This window comes from Tamandua tetradactyla, chromosome 5 (assembly GCF_023851605.1).
Source record: "Tamandua tetradactyla isolate mTamTet1 chromosome 5, mTamTet1.pri, whole genome shotgun sequence".
NCBI classification, from domain to species: Eukaryota; Metazoa; Chordata; class Mammalia; order Pilosa; family Myrmecophagidae; genus Tamandua; species Tamandua tetradactyla.
Window position 1 is genome coordinate 105735731 of NC_135331.1, and position 22944 is coordinate 105758674.

At 38.8% G+C, this 22944-nt stretch overlaps 1 protein-coding gene and 1 pseudogene across 2 annotated transcripts in view; one reads left to right on the forward strand and one right to left on the reverse strand.

Annotated features, from left to right (window-relative positions):
* The window catches only part of OPN5 (opsin 5), a 63816-nt gene that overhangs the window by 20854 nt on the left and 20018 nt on the right, over positions 1-22944 (forward strand). Inside the window, exons 2-5 of one of the 2 annotated variants that reach the window (XM_077159223.1) lie at positions 1117-1204; positions 2078-2197; positions 13480-13650; positions 19105-19439. In XM_077159223.1, the coding sequence (XP_077015338.1) occupies positions 1189-1204; positions 2078-2197; positions 13480-13650; positions 19105-19439 (642 nt within the window). In that variant the 5' untranslated portion in view covers positions 1117-1188. The remainder of the gene's footprint in view (positions 1-1116; positions 1205-2077; positions 2198-13479; positions 13651-19104; positions 19440-22944) is intronic. The other variant, XM_077159224.1, reaches the window with a different exon arrangement.
* On the reverse strand, positions 18059-18763 carry LOC143682259 (adrenodoxin, mitochondrial pseudogene; annotated as a pseudogene).

The window sequence follows — 22944 nt, forward strand, 5'->3', positions numbered from 1 at the left end:
GGACTCAGGTGAATCAGGGAGCTGGGGGGCAGAGCCAAATGCATGTTACAGAACAGTCCTTCAGAGCGAGGAGAGGTGAGCTGAAGGGCTTATCCTGGGTCCGGGTGTTGGGCTTGGCCCTGTCTTTGAAGACAGCCTTTCACCCCCCCCCCCCCCCACCGCCCCTCACCTTAGGACGGCTCCAGGTTCCTTTTAAAGAACCAGAGTAGAATGAACAATATTTTGGGTGAGCTTGGTTACATACTGGAAGGTGAAAAGATAAATTTGTATTTGGAGTGGAGGGAAAATAAGTTAGAGACCCGTTCTTCACCCTCTACTCTTTTGCTAATATTGTAAATATTTAATTAGTATATTAACAATCTGTATAAATTTCATAAAAAGTCAAGATTTTGATAAAAATCTTGATCGAAAAATGTCCCACCCCTTTCAGTCATTTCGTTCTTAATGTTGTTTTACTTCAGCTAATATTAAAAATAAGTTTGCATTCTTTTGATACCCACAGAAAAATATTGCCTATGGGTTTAGAAAGTGAATAACGTACTTGCAGTTAAGAAAAAGATGGCTATATTGATACCGATGTGGCCTGTGAAGCAGAGTTAGTAAAGAAAATGTAAGGAAAAGTAAGAAAATGAATAACTTCAAAAGAAATGTAGAAAAAGCAGGACGTGGCTAGTGAACTAAGATCAAAGTGTGTTTCAATGATCCTTGTGTATTGAATGCCTGCGCATACTTATTGTTTGGATACAAAGTAGGTGGCATTTGTGTATACTTTTTCCAGCCATGTTTTCACATTTTACTTTCCTGCTGTGCCTTGCTAGCTGGTTTCCTCTAATGAGACGTAAGTTTCATTTTCATTGGTTGGCTTTTCTATTTTATCTCCTCTTCTGCCCTAAAAAAGCTGAAGTGGTTTATAACAATCATTAGGCAGCGCGGACTCCAGGGAGTCTGGATTTCCTAAGAGCACAATGCAGTTAGTTCCTGGTGGTTTCATACCACCAGCTGAAACACACATTCCTTTCCTTGCCCCCAAAATGAACTGTGGTGGAGAAGTAGAAATTAAAATACAAAAATCTGGGTTTCTCCTGTTAATACTCTCCTTATTCCTTACTACCAAAGGCAGCTGTACCAGATTCTCATTTATACACAGCTACACTATGAAGCAAGAATTCCTGAAGAAATCTACTCTACATGTTAAGCTATGGAAGTAGGTGTATTCTTTTCTTAAAGTCAGTAGGGATTGGGACTTTTTGGATTTAAATTGGGTTTGTAAGAACCTTTGCACAGTTTCATTGTAATGCCAACGCCAATTAGTCATTAATAAAAGGATTTAAAAAATGGGAACACATGTATGCCATTCTGGTAGGTTTGGTGGGCTGAGGGTCACTTTCTCTCCCTTTGGTGGGAGGGGGAGAGCCCATTTTATCACTGGTCACCCACTTCCCCTTGATACCTAGTTCAGGAGCAGTCAAAGGCTGTCCTAGTCCTGTCTGCCAGCCACCCATTGTCCTTGTGTCCATGGGAGGCAAAAATCCTGGGATCCATCTCCACAAGAGGCCCCTTTCCTTCCAGGGGTTCATGCCAGCCCCTTATTCGGCCTCCTGCACTTTCTGAATGCTGGTGTTCTCTCAGGAGAGTGAAGGCACCTGTTTTGTTTGGGTCTCTTCATCTTCAGAATTTATCAGGAGCCAAGGGGTTAACCCTGCTTATTAGAGGAAGGAATTTCTATAAATCCTATAATTAATAAAAAAAATGGCTAAGAAAATACTTCACCTGGGGGCCAGTACAAGAACCAGGCCTCCTGAGCTTCACCGGGAAGTTACTGGTTCCTTTCCTGGGTAAGTTCAGTCTTATAACTTCGGACTCCTTTCCCTTTGGAGGCAATCCAGTCCTTGCCTGCCACTCACAACTCATGCTTTTTCTTTCATCTTCTTAATATAGAGTTTTACTTAGAGTCCTCTCACTACCCTTCCCTCTCTAAGTCTATGGTGTCCATTTTTGAAATTGAGAAGGGTTTTATATCCAAGTGAACTCTAAAGCCTTGTTTTAACAATGGGAATTTATATTTTTTTCCTTGTAGGGATTCTGTCCACATTTGGAAATGGGTATGTCCTTTATATGTCTTCTAGACGAAAGAAGAAGCTGAGACCTGCCGAAATAATGACTATCAATTTGGCGGTCTGTGATCTGGGAATTTCAGGTAACATAACTATGCTATTTCTTCCTTGTGGATTTAAAGTAGTCCTTATTTGAAATTATTCACTGGCTCAGAGATTACCCCTCACTTTGCCTTCACAAATCATCTTTGCAGAGTTTGTTGTAAGTCAACAGCTAAAGAAATCATTCATTCAACATTTATTGTGTCCTTTCGATGTGCCTATACAGTTAGTTACTGAATAATACCTGCTACTATAGACAGCTCAAAGTATAGTGGGTGAGATGATTCAGAAAACAGAATGTTACCAGCGGGTTCTAGATCATCATTTGGAGCTCAGTTGCACCCTTCCACCCTCACTGTGGAAATCTGTTCAAAATAAGCTTTAAGGGGACAGGGTCTTGAGGGTAAATGCTAGTCCAAGGGGGCTAAGACAGTCTAAACGGTATGTATAGGAAAAGGGTAGAGTTGACCTACCAATGGTATATTTAGTTGGGGCTTAGGGTGTAAGTATAGAAAGCTTCTAGTTCAGTGGTTTTCGAACTTGACCACACAATGACTCATTTGGGGAGCTCAAAAACTACACATGCCTGGGTTTCGTATCCAGAGATTTTAATTTAATTGGCTGAGAGTGTGGTCTGAGAGTATCGGAATGTTTAAAATTAGAATTCTCAGGTAAGTTTAATGTGCAACCAAAATTGAGAATGACTGGTTTCCTTCTTGCTTCTTTAGCCTATCTGATAATCCAGAAATGACCCATTAAAAAATTTTTTTTAAAATATGAAAGATTTTGGACAACTCACCTCCCTTTGATTCCGCCTATAAATTTCCAGGGTTTCCTACACTAGACACCACTCTAATGTGTCTGTTATTGAGCATACTGTCTTAGGTTATTAGGTTGGAGACATTTTGTTTCAACAATAGACATCAACTCCTTTTCCTACCCTTGAGCTTTCCTTGGTTTTCCAACTAGAGTCTCCCTTTTAAAATGTTTTCTGATATTTTTCTCTGTATTTATATGTGGATTTTTTTCTGTCACTGCCAAGCTCTAAAAACAAGGCTTAATAAGCCCTACCTACTGAGACACTAGTAATTATCATGCAACAGTAGATGTGCTTACCTCTTGTTGAGAATTTGGATCGCCTTGGTTCTTTGAGAAAGCTTTACCCAGTGTGGATGAGTTTAAATATTAAGATATCTTATGGAAAATACTCATTCACGTTAGGAGAACATGACATCCCCCTCCTTCCTGTGAAAATAGTTGAGAGAAACTCAGGCAATTTCCCAGGCTGCACAAATGGCTGCCATTCTGCATGTCAGCCACGGGATGGTGGTGTTGTAATAGGAATGATAGTCTTCCCAGTAAGCATACCCTGTGGGTCTCAGAACCTTCTCTCCCTGGCACTGAAAGTAAAATGCTTGAATGAAACCTGTCGTTCACGCCACTGCCGTCACCACTGAATAGCATTAGGCTCTTTCTTAAAGCTGCATTAGAGGAGGTGTGAATAAAAATGTTTCTGATTGGTCCAATACATTGAAAATGCTTTAAAACAAGCAAATTGAATTGCAAAAACCACCTCATGGCTCTGTGCATGTCTTTAGAATAATTCACCAGAATGTATTTTCTTCCATATGACAGCTTTCTCTGATGCACTCAGATCATTTTCCACATTTCAAACGTCTCTGATAGATTTTTCCCTTTCAAAGAACCATAAAAGGGCAATGCAATGGTGGCTCAGTGGCAGAGTTCTTGCCTGCCATACCGGAGACCCGGGTTCTGTTCCCGGAGCCTGCCCGTGCCAAACAAACAAACAAAAAACAAAAAAGAAATCATAAAGGTTTATATCTGTTTTAGTTTTTTCTTGGTCAACTATATCCCATTATAAGTACCTTAAAGATGCATATCCTAGAGACCAGATGTATTGCATCTTTGCAACTAATATTTGTCTGAATACCAATGGCTCTCACCCCTGGATACATGTCGCCTAGAGTTTAAAACAAACAAACAAGCAAACTTTTGATGCCTAGGTTCTCCCCAGATTAATTACATTAGAATATCTGGGGGTTGGAGCTCTGGACATTGATACTTAAAACAAAGCAAACGGACAACCCCTCCAGTGATTGTAGTGTGCAGCCTGGGTTCAGAATCATTCTAACAAGTGGAAAAGGGAGAGGTATTCTAGATGACATCACCAAATTCTCGAAGATCCACTCCAAAAGCAAGCTTAAAATAGCTTTGGCTAATTGGGGTCCCAGGCATAACAGACAGTAATTTCAGTCTACCCACAGTGCTTTCCCTTGGCTTTTAGGTGCCTCTGGCATCCACCAAGCAGATGGTGACCTCCTGCCTTTGCATTTACTGTCTTCTCTGGCCAGAATTCTTTCCCCTTAGGTATTTGCCTGACTTTTCTCTCATTTACCTAAGCATCATCTTAAGTGTCACATTGTCAGAAGGGACGTCCCTGACCCCCATTTTAAAACAGTAACTTCTCTTCCCCTCCTTCCTCTTTACCCTATTCTGTTTTTCTTCACAGCACAAGTCACCTCCTGTCATTTATCATTTCATATCTTATAGTACAAATTTATTTTTTGCCTGAATCCCTACTAGAATATACGTTTGTAAATATTGCTCTCCAGTTTGTCCCTAGTACCGTGCTTTGTGCATGTTACATGGTAGGCACCAAATAATTATAATTATTTCTTGAATAAAAAGAGTTTTTTAATATACTCAGTTTCCTCACTGATGATGGAATCAAACTAACTTGGATTTTTTATTTATAAAATTATTATTATTATTCTTTTTAGTTATTTCTTATTGATATATATTATATATTCACATACCCTGTAACATCCAAAGTGTACAATCAGTGGTTCACAATATCATCATATAGCTGTGCATTTATCATCACAATCAACTTATTTTTTATTTTTTGTGAAAAATAACATATATACAAAAAAAGCAATAAATTTCAAAGTGCAACACAACAATTAGTTGTAGAACAGATTTTAGAGTTTGGTATGGGTTACAATTCCACAATTTTAGGTTTTTACTTCTAGCTGCTCTAAGATACTGGAGACTAAAATAGATATCAAAATATCAACATAATGATTCAGCAGTCATACCCATTTGGTAACCCTACGTTTTCTGTATAACTCAACCATTTCTTTTGATCTTTCTCCCACTCTTTAGCGGTATTTGGGCTCTGCCCATTCTAACTTTTTCATGTTGGAATAGGCTGTCAATAATATGGGATAGGAGGATGGAACTAGTTGATGTTCTGGAGAGGCTGGGCCCTCTGCGGTTCAGGACTTATCTGGTCCAGGAACCCATGTGGAGGTTGTAGGTTTCTGGAAAGTTACCCTAGTGCATGGAACCTCTGTAGAATCTTATGTCTTGCCCTAGGTGTTCTTTAGGATTGGCTGGAATGGTTTTGGTTGGGGTTTGGCAAATTATGATAGGTAGCAATGTCTAACTGAAGCATGCGTAAGAGTGACCTCCAGAGTAGCCTCTCGACTCTATTTGAACTTTCTCAGCCACTGATACCTTATTTGTTACACTTCTTTTCCCCCTTTTTGTCAGGATGGCGTTGTTGATCTCATGGTGGCAGGGCCAGACTCATCCCTGGGAGTCATGTCCCACACTGCCTGGGAGACTTTTACCCCTGGATGTCATGTCCCATGGAGAGGGAAGGGCAATGATTTCACTTGCAGAGTTGGGCCTAGAGAGAGAGAGGCCACATCTGGGCAACAAAAGAGGTCTTCCGGAGGTGATGCTTAGGCATAACTATAGGTAGGCTAAGCTTCCTTGCTACATACATAAGCTTCACAAGAACAAGCCTCAGGATCAAGGGGTTGGCTTATTGATTTGGGTGTCCCTAATGTCTGACATAGTATCAGGGGTTTTCCTGGTGGTAAAGTTTAATAGCGCCATCTTTTTTCTCCCATCCTTCAAGGAACTTTGCCAATACTTTTTGATTATCTGCTTAATAGTCTCTGGGATGTATCCATGCATTAAATTAAGCTATACAAGATTAAAGGCCCTTGTTCTTATTTCTGACTCCCTGTGTTTGGATTGTTGACGTGATCCATTCAGACAGTTTGAGTTAGATTGTGTGCTACAGAAGATTTAGTTTCTGGATAAAATAAACCTTTTTCCTTTGCTCTCAAAGAATAGATGAAGTTCTAAAATATAGACAATGTCTTCCTTACCCATGTGTTCTAAATTAACTCAATCCTGACTTGATCGACTTTTTTCTTATCTCTAGATATGAGGTTATACATAAATAAAACAGCCTCTCAAAATCCAAAAACAACAATTACTGCTCCAGACCAAATGTGACCTCTATAAGAACTTACAGTTTAGACCCCTACTTTCTTATAAGTATTTTGTAAATGAGAACATACAATATTTTCTCCTGTTTCTGGCTCATTTTGTCTCACTAAATGTCCCACCTGTTCATTCACAATGTTGCATGCCTCGTGACTTGGTTCCTTTTTGTAGCAGCACAGTAGTCTATCATATGTATACACCATTGTTCACCAATTTACTTCTCAGTCAGTGCATCCTTCAGCCACCTGCATTCATTAAGCATCATGTATAATGTCCAAATTCAACAGTCCATCAGCACTCTCAATTTTAGATAATTTCATTGTTCCCAAGAGAAAGATAACTAATAAACACACCCTCACAAAATAGAAAATCCAAGCCTCCCCTTAACTCTTTTCCATCCCCCCCAATATTTACCCCTGGTGTTGCTGTGGTATTGCTGATTTTTCCTGTTAAATGCAGCCCATAGCATGCAATAGCAGTTTCCCCTACTAACTTGGATTTTGAAGCTCTATTATGAGGGTGCATGGTCTTGCAAGCTGGTGTGTAGCAGTGTTTTATCTCCAAATTCATACTTATGGAAAGAATGCAATAAATACGGGTTAATTGTTAATTGGTTGGACTAACTAATTTTTGTCTTATGCTTTTATGTTTTTATTAATATAGTGTTATTGAGATACACTGTATATTAATGCAGGGCAGGCACCTGCAGGCTGTGAATAGCTATTACCTGGTTTTCTAATGCAATTAAAGTTAGGGAACTTTCTTTAGATATACAGATTATGTAGAGGCTTTGAGAAGCTTTCCTTAGCACACTCCTTCAGGGAAATTGAAGATTGAGTATCCAGAATAGGGAGGGCTCTGTGATGCATGAATCAAAGTAGAATAATGCTTTCCAGAAAGTTAAAAATCGAATGGAGGCTTGAGGGATAAATAATTGAAATTCCAGAAATCTGAGTCTGGTTGTAAATAAGTTGCTTCTAATATTTCACTGAAATTGCTATCTCTTGTCTGAATAAGATATAACTCAATGGGGAAATAAAGAAAGAAAACACACACACACACACACACACACACACACACACACACACACAGATGAAACGACAAGGAAATCTGGTCCCAACCTTAAAATGAAGGTTAATAAATGGTTCTTAAACCATTAAAAAAAAATAGCAGTTTTTTCTTTGACAAAGTTTGATTTAGCGGCTGACTATATGAACAGATGAAAAGAGATCTTCTCTGATGGAAACAATGTGGGGATGAAGCCCCAGCTGCTTAATATCTCTTTCCCTGCGATGGCCTGCACCGCTCCCTTCCAAGATACCCATGTGCACACACGCTCACGTGCTGTGTTTCTGAGGGCTCTGGACTGGAGCATTTGAAAATGCTGGACTGTATGATTAGTAAGGTCCTTTCTCTAATATTCTCCCCTCCTGCTTCTCTATCCCCACCATTTTTTTGCTTCCCTGTAAGCACTCAGTTTTCTGGAGTTTCTTAAATATTTTTAAAATTTTTTTTAAGAAATTGGTAATTACAACAAGACAATAGTGAAAGATAATACGTTTGTGTGTGTGCGTGTATAGATATATTTAAATAAATAAGAGGACAATTTCTAATTCTGAAGGAGACAGTCAAAAGTTATCCCCAGTATTCTTGAAAATCTGTGTGGAGTTTACTCCTTCCCCCGATGTGGACGTGCACTTTCTGATATCCGTGCTCCAGGGCACCCTTCAGCAGCAACTGGCCCGACTTGCCTCTCTAGTAAAGGCTTCCTCTGAAAGATCGTTTTCACTCGAGAGATTGAAACCCTCCCAACCCCTTTTGCAGACACTTAACTTTTAAAAAAAATTTTTTGTCTTATACTTTTATTTTTTTAATACAGTTTTATTGAGATACACTCACACCATACTTCAGATACAGACCATCTGAAGTATACATTCACTGGCTCACAGTATCATCATCATGTAGTTGTGCATATCTATCTCCATGATCAATTTTGGAACATTTTAATTACTCCGGAAAGGAAAAAAAAAAAAAAACCCAAATTCTCCCATACCCCTTATCCCTCCCCCTGCCACCCACTGACCCACAGTATTGGTGTGGTATATTTGTTAACTTTTAATGAAGGAATATTAAAATATTATTGTTAACCATAGTCCATAGTTTACAATAGGTACATTTCTCCCCATCTATCCATCTATTATTTTTTTAACATTTGCGCTCCCTATTATTTGTTTATTTTTAGTCTGTATATTTTACTCATCTGCCCATACTGCAGATAGAAGGACAATCAGACACAAGGTTTTTACAATCACACAGTCACATTGCAAAAGATGCATCATTATACAGTCATCTTCAAGAAACGTGGGTACTGGAACACAGCTGTACAGTTTCAGGCACTTCCCTCTAGCCCCTCTAATACACCTTACACTAAAAAGGGGATATCTATATAATGCTCAAGATTAACCTCCAGGATAACCTCTCGACTCTATCTGAAATCTCTCAGGCATTGACATTTTATTTTGTCTCATTTCTTTCTTCCCCCTTTCGGTTGAGAAGGTTTTCTCAATCCCTCGATGCTGAGTCCCAGCTCATTCTAGGATTTCTGTCCACATTGCCAGGGAGGTCCACACCCCTGGGAGTCATGTCCACATAGAGAAGGGGAGGACAGTGAGTTTGCATGCTGTGTTGGCTGAGAAAGAGATAGGCCAATCTGAGGAACAAAAGAGGTTCTCTGGGGGTGACTCTTAGGCCTAATTTTAAGTAGGCATAGCCTATCCTTTGTGGGGATAAGTTTCACATGAACAAACCCCCAAGATTGAGGGCTTGGCCTATTGGTTTGGTTGTCCACCACAGATAAGTGGCTAAACAAGCTGTGGTATATACATATGATGGAATATTACGCAGCTGTAAGACAGAATAGTCACAAAGTATGTAACAACATGGATGGACCTTGGGGACATTATGCTGAGTGAGATTAGCCAGAAACAAAAGGACAAATACTATATGGTCTCACTGATATGAACTGACATTAATGAATGAACTTGGAGAATTTCAGTTAAGAACAGAGGTCATCAGGAGATAGAAATAGGGTAGATATTGGGTAATTGGAGCTGGGGATAGAGATTATGTAAAAGGACTCACTGTAAAAATTCAGAAATAGATAGCACAATACTACCTGATTGTACCACAATAATGTAAGTACATTAAATGAAGCTGAATGTGAGAATGATAGAGGGAGGATGCTGGGGGCACATATGAAACCAGAAGGAAAGATAGACAATAAAGACTGAGATGGTATAATCTAGGAATGCCAAGAGTGTATACTGATAGTGACTAAATGTACAAATTAAAAAAAATGTTTTTGCATAAGGAAGAACAAAGGAATGCCAATATTGCAGGGTGTTGAAAATAGATGGTCATTCATATTTTAAAATTTCAACTTCTGTGTGAGACTAAAGCAAAAAATGTTTATTTGGTACAAAATTTATATTTTGACTAGTGCATCTCCTAATATAACTTATATGGACAGGTTACTTGAATACCATAAGTACATGGAACCTTGAGTAGGGCATGAGATTTTTTTTTTGTATGTGTGTGTGTGTGTGCATGGGCAGGCACTGGGAATCCAATCCGGGTAGGGCATGAGATTTTGTAGGTTTGTCCAGTGTGATACCCTGATAAATCCCAGAGTGATTTGAACAGTGAATAAAGAAGTATTTTCAAAGTCCCCTTGGGGGAATGGCGAGAAAGGGGGAAAATTCAACTTCTCTATTTGGACAATTCCTGATATTCTTGCAAGCAGTGGAGACACTTAACTTTTTAAAGTACAGTGTTCCCTCCTGGCTTTAGAAACCTAGTTCTCTCTTTCAACATAAGGCTCTCATGCCTTTCCACTGAGATTGTAATGTGCCTCACTTGGGGAATGGGGATAAGTGGACAAAAATCACCATTCTGCAGTCTTTGTTTTTCTCTCTTCTTTCCTCTTCGTCCTCCTCTTCCTTCTCCTCCTTCCTCTATTGATTAAGACAATTTTGTGGAAGTTCATATTATGGAAAAAAATATTGTGTTTATCCAAGAATGTAAGTATATTCCAACATCAAGCAATCTATTAAAAACCTGCATTAATAGATCAATGAGAAAAAAGCATATGATTATCTAAGCAGAGCAGAAAAATCATTCACTAAAACTTAATATTGATTGATCTTAACTACACATACATGCACAGTTCTCAGCTAGCTAGCACTATAAAGGAAATTTCTTGGTTGATAAAAGATAAAGCCCACTGCAAACGTCATACTCAATGATGAGACATTAAGAATATTCCTTTAAAATCAGCCAAAAGATATGAATTCCTACTATCATTGCTTCTATTCAACATTGTACTGGAAATTCTAGACATTGTACTATGATAAGAAAAAGAATTCAAAAGAATAAAATTTATTGTTATTAGTAGACAGCATACTTATCTACCTAAAAAATGAATATGTAGATAAAATATTACAACTGAGATGAACATTTATCAAGTTTACCGGTTGTTAGACAAATAATTGAAAATGAAAGTTATTTCTATATACTACCAACCAACAAAAAATAATTAGAGGAGATACTATACTACTAGTTGCACAAAAAAATAAATAACACTCCTAGAAACAAATCCATAAAAATCTGCAAGACCTTTATATAGAATCACATAGAAGTTTTTGAAAAACATCATATAAAACCAAAATAAAGGAAATATTATGGTTGTTAATAGGAAAAACCTTCTATTATAAAGATGTAAATTCTTCTCCAATTAATGTATACATTCATTGTCTGTCCATTTGAAATTTCCAACAGGATGTTTTATGGAACTTGTCAAACAGATTCTAAAATTTATATAGTAGAGCAAATGTCCCAAAATAGTGAACACTGAAGACAACTGAAGAAGAGAAAATAGCTGAAAGACTTGCCCCATAGTTTAAAGCTGTAATAATTAAGACAGTGCCATATTTTACCATGAATAGATAAATAGACCAATGAAACAGAACAGAGAGCCCTGAAGTAGTCCCACACATTTGTGGCTACTTAATGACTGAATGAGTGGCATTGCAGCTTTGTGGTGAAAGGGACCATTCATAAATGATACTGGCACAATTGGTTGCATAAATGGAAAAGTAGCATTCCTATTGTCTTTGAATTACCAGGTAGCTATTCTGATGAATGTATGTATGCTACACGTGTAGTTAAGAATTCCTTGCATCAAATTACTCTTTAGTTCAGGACTGTTACTGTTAACTATAACCCTTAGTTTGCATTAATTGTACCCTTCCCATACACTACTGTTCAAGTTTGCTAGCTGCCAGAATGCAACACACCAGAGACAGATTGGCTTTTAATAAAAGGGGATTTATTTCGTTAGTTCTTCAGAGGAAAGGCAGCTAACTTTCAACTGAGGTTCTTTCTTACATAGGAAGGCACAGGGTGATCTCTGCTGGCCTTCTCTCCAGGCCTCTGCGTTCCAACAACTTTCCCCAGGTTGATTTCTTTTTTCATTTCCAAGGGCCTGGGCTGAGCTGCGAGTGCTGAGATGAGGTATGCTGAGCTGCTTGGGCTGTGCTACTTTGAGCTCTCTCATTTAAGCACCAGCCAATTAAATCAAACATCATTCATTGCAGCAGGCTCGCCTCCTAGCTGACTGCAGATGTAATGAGCAACAGATGAGGTTCACGTACCATTGGCTCATGTCCACAGCAGCAGAACGAGGCATCTTCACCTGGCCAAGTTGACACCAGAACCCAACTACCACAACTACCCTATTAGCACCTTGTAATAGCGATGCACATTTGTTCTAGTTCATGTATACTACTACAATTATACTGGTACAATTAACCACAGTCATCATCCACTATAGGATGATGCTCCTATATTATGTTACACAGATGCAGTTCCATGTTTTACCCTCTAGCTTTTCTTCTAGTGATATACGCGACCCTAGACTTCCTCTTTCAACTGTACTTGTACTCAGCACTGTTAATTACACTTGCATTATTGTGCTACCATGACCTCTATCCATTTCCAAACATTTACAATCAACCTTATTAAATATCCTGTACCCCTTAAACATCATCTGCCCGCTCACTACCCTCTTTTGCTCTCCTAGTAACCTATACTTTAGATTTCAACTCCCAGAGTTTGGAGCCTTACATTCTGACTGCCAAGAAATGCATGTAAGAGGTAACCTAACCCATTATTATTGGATTATGGAACCGTTCTTTTTTGTTCATTTATTTTGGAGACCAATTCACGAAATCATCATTTTGCAATGAAAAATGCTGAAGTGCATTGTACAAAACCTAGTTCCTATGAACGCTTTATACTGCATTTTTACATACTTTTTCTATAAACCTATAACTTCTCTAATTAAAAAATAAAAAAACAAAACAAAACACCCTAGTTCCCATGAATGCTTTTTAAAAACTCATCTTTCAATCTCTACCTTTGGAGGGAAGACAAGAAATGGAGCATTGGACACACTAGTCGGGGAAATAGTACAGAAAGTTTGTGCCTGAAGAGAAAATTTTCTCTCAGAGATTTCACTATGGTTACTTTGCACTTTCTTCTTAGTTTTCAAATGAGCCATTGGGTACAAAATTACAAGTGACCAGATTTTTAGATTGCCCACTGAGATCACATTTTCTGTACTGCCTGAGGCTGTGTTTCTTCATTATAATAATACGTTTTATAAGTCTTTCTATGGTCTCTATTTTTGACTATTTGAATGATTGAAAACCCCTCTGGGTAGCTTCAAACAGTTTATTCAGTGATAACAGATAGTTTTCTTAGCCCAGAAATTTTGCAGAAGGAGCTGTGTGTGTGTATGCGTGCGTGTGCATGTGTGTGTGTGTGCCCACACATACCTCTGTGCTTAAGGGGGAAAAGGAGGGCTAGGCGAGTTGATTTAGGTGGGGACATTTTAATTGGAGAGACACTTTCCTTGACAAATTGCCTGGTGCTCTAGTTGTAGGTAAGCCTTTCACCATCATCTCTTGCTTCTGTCACCGCTGGGTGTTTGGCTGGATCGGCTGCCGCTGGTATGGATGGGCTGGATTTTTCTTTGGCTGTGGAAGCCTTATTACCATGACTGCTGTCAGCCTGGACCGATACCTGAAAATCTGCTATTTGTCTTATGGTAAGTAGGAAGGTTTCTCGTTCCCTGATAGTCAAAGCTAGGTGGATTGAGTGCGAGAGCTGTACATGTTCTACACATGTGTAACGAAATAAAATGACTAATAACCTCAGAGACCAAGAGTATTTCTATTTATACCCTATTTTGTTCTAACCTATGTTGAAGGATTTGAAACTGTGTGAGTGTAGGTTTCTTTTAATACTACTTTATAGTAATGTCTGGTGTTTGGCTACAGTGCTTTAAAACTATCATTTTCTTGTTTAATGTTTTGTCATGCAGATGAAAGAAATAAAATGCAGTGAAAGGAATTCAGGTCCAAGATGTTTAGCTGGTTCCCTACATACTAGGTGTAATGACGAGAAAAGATGTTTATGATTCTCCTTTAGGACTCAGGCTCCCTGTGATTTTCGAGATGGTCACCTCCAAGGTAGGGATCCATGCAGCTGTTCCTGAAAGAAAGGACACACACAAAGAAATCTCACTCAGCTCTCGTGCTGTGGTAATCGTAGGTGGAAAGATTAATGACTAGAGCTTTGCTAAGGCGGCAATAAACATGCTTTCAGAGACTAAATCATTTTTTTAAATTTTAATGATTAGACCATTCTGTATGTTAAAATAATTTTTAGTACTTTTGCTTCTTGGGGATTTGGGAGCTTAAGGACCCGAATGAGTACCCTATGGGCCTTTACGTGTACTATTAAGAGTCAAGCAAAACCAGGGCATCGTATTGATTCCTTCTGGATGAAACTGTCTCTGTGGTGTTTCACAAAATGTGTCAATCAGAATGGATGCAACCATGGGGACAGAGCAGTGGCCTGGAGAGCGAGGTGAGAGAGATCACTCGACAATCTCAGTGTGGCAGAATTTTCCCTTACAATGTTGAGGTTACAGTCCCCAAACCCCATGGAGACCATGCGTGGGGGGAGGGGCTATGGACTACCATCTTCACAATCCAGTATTCATTTTTTTGAAGTTACATTTTCTTTTGTAAATATTGTAAAACTTGCAGTAGAAATAGCTTGAGTCAAAATTTCAAGTACGATAATAAAATACAAATGTACATATTCTGGGTAATACCAGAGTCATATTCTTTCCATAAACTTATTCGGGGTCATATCACCTCATTTTCTAATTAAATAGGTTTTGACTTAACTATAGATTTTCTAGAAGAGAAGGTGAAAAGCCCAACTTTCTGGGAATATTTGAGGGCTATTACAACGGGATGCCTCTGCTTTTTAAATATTTTCTTGAGTCAGATCTTTGCATCAGTTAAAGAGACGATGCTACTCACCCCCAGAAACATTGCAGAGCATGACTCCACATGGGAACTGTATATATTTTCTATCTTCTTCTAAAGTTGAACCTCAAGAGTATGATTTCATCATTTGATTTGAAGCACGATACAACTCTTCACATAGGGTCCTAGATGTTAGAATTAGAAGGTCACTTGGGGACGTGTAGACCTTTCTCCCATGTAATATGTTAAACTGTTTTAAGGCATCCCTGACAGATGGCCATTTGGCCTCTTCTTGAATAATTCCAGAGACCAGTGACGGGGAGCTTACTACTGTACAAGGCAGCCCATTCTCTGATTGGTCTGCTCTCATTGTTACAATGTTATTCCTTATATTGAGACAAAACTGCCTCCCAGTAACCTCCACCCATTGGTCCTAGTTCTGACTTCTGGAGCAACACAGAACCAATCTACTAATCTACTCCCTCCTGTACTTGACAGCCTTTCACCATACTTGAATGTAAGTATGAAACACTTCACCAAGTAACCCTAACCATAAATGCTTATACGTATGCTTATGCACTTTCCTATACATATGTGATTATGCCAATGTTTTATCTGTTATAATAGACATAATAAAAGCTGACATAATTGCTACCCCTATCTGTATGAGCTTGAGAATTTTACATTTTTGATACAAAATGCCATGTGTTTTTTTTTTAAAAAAGGAGAAATACAGTATAGAAACAATCTCTTGTTTTTCTTATTAGAGCTAATGAAACTAACTTATCCAGGAGTAAAAATGTATGTTAAGGTAGTGCTTCATAGTTTGCAGAGAAGGCCCTTTATATTATCTCATTTAATGCTTAAGCAATATATTCTTACTTCCTCCATTTTACTGCTGTGAATACAGGTGTCTAGAAAGGTTACATAAAAAAGTCCAAATACTAGATGTGAAAGGAATTAGGCCTCACTAACTTCCCAGACTTTATACTGCAGTAAGCAGAGGCAGGCCTTGAATCTATGTTGAAACAACCATTCGGCTTTTATCTTAATGTATTTTAATATTTCTTCTCTGTTACTACAAAGCAAGGCAGAAAAGTCTTACTTCTCTGGCCCTCTTTGTTGGAGGTGATAAATGAGGCATGGAGGTAATTTCCTTTGTAGGCTGTAGCCGTAGATCAGGTCAACCTGTCTTGGGTGTTTGTTTTGAACTTTGGAAAATGATCACTAGTGCTTTACGGCTGCTCTTAGATGACAACTATTTCTTCCTCTTGGAATTATCTTCTGGTTAATAGAAACTAGTACTGAAAAACAGAGATCTTTTTTTCCTCCTGAAGAAGCAGAGATATATTTTCTCAGAATTACTTTTGCAGTACATGATACAACCTAGTTATATTCTCTGCCTCTCCTGCTATGGCTGTGTGAGTGCGACTGTTATTTTAATAATGTTTGAAGATTCTAAATCTGTTCTACAAATCATCATGCACAATCACTCTAACATCGCCATATACATACAGTAATATTCATAGCCCACCAGCCCACATTTGACAATTCTTAGAAGACAGATGAGATTAGAGACACAAAAGCTTGTAGGAAGTAGGTATTTACAAAAACAAGTTTAGTAGGTTTTTACTTAAGTAATGCAATTCAACTTCATTATTTTGAACTTCTCCAATTTGAAATCTAAAACTATGTAACTCTGGAAATGCAAGTTTAGGTAATCTATGTGAGAATACAAGGAGAATATTAAAGCTATTTAAGGGAACACATTATTTTGAAGCTCTCTACACATAGAAGGCACTCAATAGTGATTAAACACCTAATGAACATCAAAAACCCCAAGCTCTTCCTAATCACGATTTACATATTAATTGCTCTAAAAGAATCCTTATTTGGCAAATTGGTCATTTTAGCTCAAGCGAATTATTTTTGCATATGTTCTGTCTCTTGCTGATAAAAGGTGAGCTGCCTGAGGATAATCCCTGTCTTGTTCAGCTCTGTATTCCCCAGTGGCCATAAGACTGTGTCATGCCAAATATAGTACTTGACAAATATTTGTGAAAATGATCACAATGCATAATGCACTTGACGCTAATTCAGTTGCTTTATGATTCATGTTTTTTTTCTACTCATTTATTCCGATCTTTCTTACAATTAGTCCTAGTTTTACTATATTTCCAAAGAGGAAACTGCCTATCCCTTTATTAACTGAAACAATTTTATTTTTACTAAAGATAAGAATACAAATATTTTCCATTTGTAATTGGTTGTCTGTGTTACTCAAAGCCATCTCCTCACTTTTTAGACTGATACATACTGATGTGCAATTTCAGCCTTGTTTAAGAGAACGGCAACCCCTAGAGCTGTGCAATGCTGCAGCCTGTTCATTTTCTTTTCTGGCTCAGGATGGAGAAAATCTCATTCATAGGATTCCCATTGTGCTAAGACAGAGATTTACAATTCAGCACTTAATTTAAAAGATTGCAAAGACGGGCCATTCTATTTAGAATAGGGAAGAATAAATACATCTGATATTTAGTTTGTTCCTACAGTATCATCAGAACAGAGATCAAACTTCTTTTATAATATTATAATACCTATATTCAGACTTTACTTCTCAAGGAATCAAATTTTGAAATATTTCTTTATAAGGTTAAAAATTGTCTTTGAAATTAGCTTAATAACTGTCTTTGAAACTGTTCACTGAGCAATTTTTGTCCATACACATTCATATTTAATACTGCTGTAAGTAAGGTAGTCCTATTTTTTCTAGTTTCAGTCTGACCATTTAACTTGTAATGACAAGATGTGGGTTCTAGTAGCAGATCTTCTAATTAGTTTTATGGCCCAGAGAAGTTATTTCAGAAAAAAAAAGCTTTTAAGTCTACCTAATAGGTAAGCAGACATAAGACCTATATGAAAACATTTTGCTGATGTCTTTAAACAAATATAAGGTAAATGTATTAAGTTTTATCGTATTAATTATTTTAGTTGACATTTTATAGTTCAGCCAAACTAGACTGCGTACTTTCAGAAGTACAAAATTCAGTAGCTAAACAAGGTGAATTAAAATAGCAAAGCTAGTTATAATAATAAATCCATTCATTCATGTTCTCATTTAATTACATCAAGAACTAATAATTATAAAGATAAGTAAAGCTTCATGAAAATATCCTAGTTTAGAGTTCTTGCCCATATTAATGGATTGTGTGGCCATGGCCACTCAGTCATATTTTCCATAGACTTTGTCACACGGATTTGGTATCCCAACTTCGATGTGTCTGTCAATCCATAGGCCAGATTCAACATGTCCTCCTCATCAGAGATAGCTTGACACTTCTCAAACGTGCTTTTCCAGATGAGGTGACAGGTAGAGCAGGCCGAGGTTCCTTCACATGTACCCAAATCCTCAATATCTAGATAACTTCTACCCGTAACATCTAGCAGACAGTCTCCAACTTTGCCTTTGGTTGTTAATGTTTCACTATCACGGTTTATAAAGTGGACTGTTATTTTATCTTCTGAGCTGCTCCGCGCTGGCGCCGACACGCTCAGGGGCCGGCTCGCCCGCGCGCTCCCACCGGCCTCTGGGTCCCCAGGAGCCCGCAGGCTCCCACGCGAGGTCCGGTCCCGCGAGGAGCAGCCACCGGCGGGCGGCGCCGCCGAGAGCCGCGGAGGCGACGCGCAGGAGCCGGGCGCTCCCCGGCGGCGGCCGTAGCCCGCGGAAGAAGGGTATTTTAAAGACACAAGGAAGGTCTTATCATTTCTCATCTCTCCCGAAGGATTCTACCTTGGATGACCCACTAACGCACGTTTTTGACGGCTTAGTCCTTCTATTCTGCAAATTGGCCTCATATTGGATAAGATCTCAAAAGTCATTCGGGGATGCTTTCCAAAGATCCTTCACCATCTTGAGCATCCGCTCACCTTTTTACTGCTCCCTTTCCAAGCTTTGGTTACTTCCCCGCTTACAAGGCTTCTAGATGCCTAGAGAAAACCTGCCCTGGGAAAGCTCTTCGAATTTTATGCTCCCGGAGAAAGGCCCAAGCTCTGGAACTTTTACCCCTTGACTCCGTTCTCCCCCAGGCTTCAGTTTTCTGCCTATTTCTCCCAGAATCCAAAGGACTAAGATCTCTGGAGGTTGGAATTTTATATATCGAGGGGAGGTACCTGGGAGCTGGGCAGATTACATCCTGGTAATGCTTTTCTTCCACCTCCAGGGGTTTGGCTGAAAAGAAAGCACGCCTACATCTGCCTGGCGGTCATCTGGGCCTATGCCTCCTTCTGGACCACCATGCCCTTGGTAGGTCTGGGGGACTACGTGCCGGAGCCCTTCGGAACGTCGTGCACCCTGGACTGGTGGCTGGCGCAGGCCTCCGTGGGGGGCCAGGTCTTCATCCTCAACATCCTCTTCTTCTGCCTCTTGCTCCCGACGGCTGTGATTGTGTTCTCCTACGTGAAGATCATTGCCAAGGTTAAGTCCTCCTCCAAAGAAGTAGCTCATTTTGACAGTCGGATCCATAGCAGCCACGTGCTGGAAATGAAACTGACCAAGGTAACTGCAGTAATACTTTCCAGAGGTGTTTCACGGATTAAATATTTGTAGGGCAAAGAGGATTGGAAGAACTTAAAACGCCATTGTTTATGCGATTCTGAACTTTGTTATTTATCGAAACCTCTCTCTCTTTCACACACACACTTCTAATACCTACCAGATTTACACAATGGGTTGTATGGCAAATCCACTGGGGCCTTATTTGGGGGGCGTACGCTCTCTATTGAATAGAGTACTATTGGTTCTTAATAATGATTTCAGTAGTAACAATCATTTTTATGAATCATGAAATGCCCTGTTCTCTCACTGTTTCGTATAGGCTTTGGTGGGTCTCATTAGGAACATTCTACCACCCCAGGTACAGAGTTTGAATTACCACACCCACTTTCCAGTGGGAAGCCTGCCTTAACATAAGAGCAATTTTTGCAGGTCTGGGTCCCTTGGTAAACACTAGTTTCAAAGTTGGCTGCTTTTAGATATTGTGGTGTAAGGAACAATCGAAGACAGACTCAGGTCTAAATCCCATCACTAGGTGTGTGACCAGATTTGTAGCCAAGAGCTATGTATTTAGGTTCTTTGAATTGTTTTCCTCAACTTTCATAACAGAAAGAGTAACAGCTATCTCACTGGGTTGTGGTGGGGATTCAGTGAGATAAAACATGTTATCCTGTCACTTGGTACACAGTAAGTATTCAAGAAACTACAGTTTCATTTTTTCTCTTATCCCCTTTAGGAATATAATATAATCTATAATAACCCAATTGCCTTCAGACCAGGGAAAATTTGGGCTACTTTAATTAGTCAGGACCAAAGTTATAATATTACTTTCTCCAAGTTACAGAGTTTTTTTAGGGTTGTGAAGGACTCGCTTCGTTGGGCAACATGAGCTAGAGAGTTTTGATGGTTCGGATTGACCTTTACTCTGTAAACCTCCATGTGCTGGATTAAAATTAGCTTTGAGGGAAGTTTGCATCACTCTAAACCTATACTGATTACCTAATAACAAGAATAGTTTTACCTGAACAAAAACACAGAATCAGGACTCATGATCTACTTCTTTCTCACAATTGACTATGAAATAGGAAAGCATTTCCATGAAATACAACATCATTGTATTAGTCAGGAATTTCCAGAGAAACAGAACCAATATATGCATTTTAAGAAATTGGCTCATGTGACCATGGGAGCGGGCAAGTCCCAATGCTATAGGGCAGACCACAGGCTGGAAACACAAAGATGATGTTGAAGTCCTTAGTCTGAATTCCCCAGGGGAAGCTGAAGCTGTTTGACTGGAAATTGACAGCAGAAGCCAATACTGAAGATGAAATAGAAGTTCTTCTTTTGACTTCTAAAATTCTCTATTCTGGCGTTTAAGACCTCTAACTGATCAGATGAGGAGATTATCCACATTATTGAGGGAGAGTTCATTTGTTGATTGTAGATGCAATCAATTGGTGCTAGATGCAATAGACTGATTATAGATGCAAATCCCAGCTATGAAATACCTTCATAGTAATAAGTAGACCAGCGTTTGACCAAAAAACTGGAAGCTGTAGCCTAGCCAACTTGACACATTAAATTGTTAAGATCTTTATTTCCAGCTTTCCATTTAGCCCTTATCTATGATTAAAAAAAATAAATTCAATCCAAATTAAATTAATACAAATCCCACTCTGTACCAAGTACTGTGATAGCTACTGGGGGAATGAAACAATGCTAAAAAAAAATTCCTTTCAATAGTTTATGGAGGTATGCCCAGGGAAACAAGGCGATATTCTATCATACTGATGTGTGGAATTGGTTTACCTTGTGGTATCATAACCTTAAGTTGCTGAGAGCTCACAAGAGCTCTTCTCTCTTCTCGCCATCACCCCAGTGATGTTTTTGGCTTTGAGATATTTGCTGGTCTTGCTCAGTGAGTCTGGATCTTCATTCCCATGAGAACCTTCTCTAGTTCCTCAGAATCTGTTAGCTGAGCTGTTAAACTCAACCTGTTCACAACTAGCCTTTTGGAATATCCTGGCACCTTATTCCTTGTCTTGTGAGTACATGAGGGTGGGAAGCTTGTTTTGTTATGTTTCTGAAACTGGTTATTCTTTCTTCAGAAAGAATATGCCATTTAATTTGTTTGTTGTTATCATTCCTCTTGAGCTTGACTACAATCACCCAAGATTGGATTAACCAAAGAGATGTTAAATGAAAAGTTTAGGCATACTTATGTATGCTTACATAATAGATAAAACTTACCTATTAAATAATATTACATATTATATAATATATCCATATTTTATTTCTGCTTACAAAACCTCTATTAAAGTAACATTTGGAAAATGTTTCTAATCATTAACATTTGTACAAAATTTTGACTTAAGATTCAACCCACAACATAACTTCCTATTTTTAATTACTACTTAATTTAAACCCTATTTTTACCGTTGTGCAAAAATTAATAGAAAAAAACCTCACACTGGGCCTTTTCAAGATCTTAGGAGCTTTTTCCATTCATTCATTCCCTTCATTCCAAGCTCAGGCTTAGAAGTTTGCTCATTCACCTTGGTGCTTCTGATCTTCAGAGCAGCCTGGTCTAAAAATTTATTCCTTAAAGGCCACCGCTCTGGATTCTGGGATCAAAATCACTTAGTTTTCTGTATGCTCTAATTATTTCTAGCTGCATTATTGTCTGTGCCTGTATTCTGACATTCTGATCTTGTCAAGCTAAAAATTGGCCTTCCAAATGTTTTTCCATGTTGTAGCTTCCCTTTAATTAATTAAAAGAAAAGAACAGATGGCTTTTCTAGATGTTTGTGGCAGCTTCAGAGCTCATGGACTACAAGCAAGGGTGAGCCACAAAAAAGACGACGCTGTTCATATTTCTATGACTCAAATATAATCTCATTTTTATGCTTTTATATGGCTTTTTAAACAAACTTGATATTAGACTACCAGGATAAATTCAGTCATATCAGTGTTCTCTTCTTCCCAGGGCTATGTGTAAATTCCAGGGAGGTCTCCATAATTCCATGGTGCCATTGGGTGGGGGGTTCTGGTCTGGTTATTGTTATTTGTTGACACTGGCATTTGCTGAGATTTCAGTTTCCCTCTATCTTAATCCTCAGTTGTCATAGGTCACTTTGCATCTTCCTCATTTCGATTATAAGGCCTGTTAGGCTCATCAGCACTTCAAGTTGCTTCCCCGTCCTTATACTGCAACCCACCATGTAGGTGTTGGGAGCTAGGATAGGATCCTGGGAAGTGAGTCACAATTTTATGTTCTCAGATTCCCAAATCTGTTGAGGGTTCTGTTGCTTCTTTGCCCTCAGTCTTCGATGCTTAGCTCACTGGGGTAGCTTCTTAAGGTCGGTTAGTAGGTCCTCTGACATCTTCCCTCACCTTTGAGCTGTAGGCCCTTTATTCACTGTAGGGTGAGAAAACTGGCCCTTAAAGCTACAGTGCACCCCTGTGTATTTCACATAGTAAGTTCAATGACCGAGTCCTTCAAGACTTT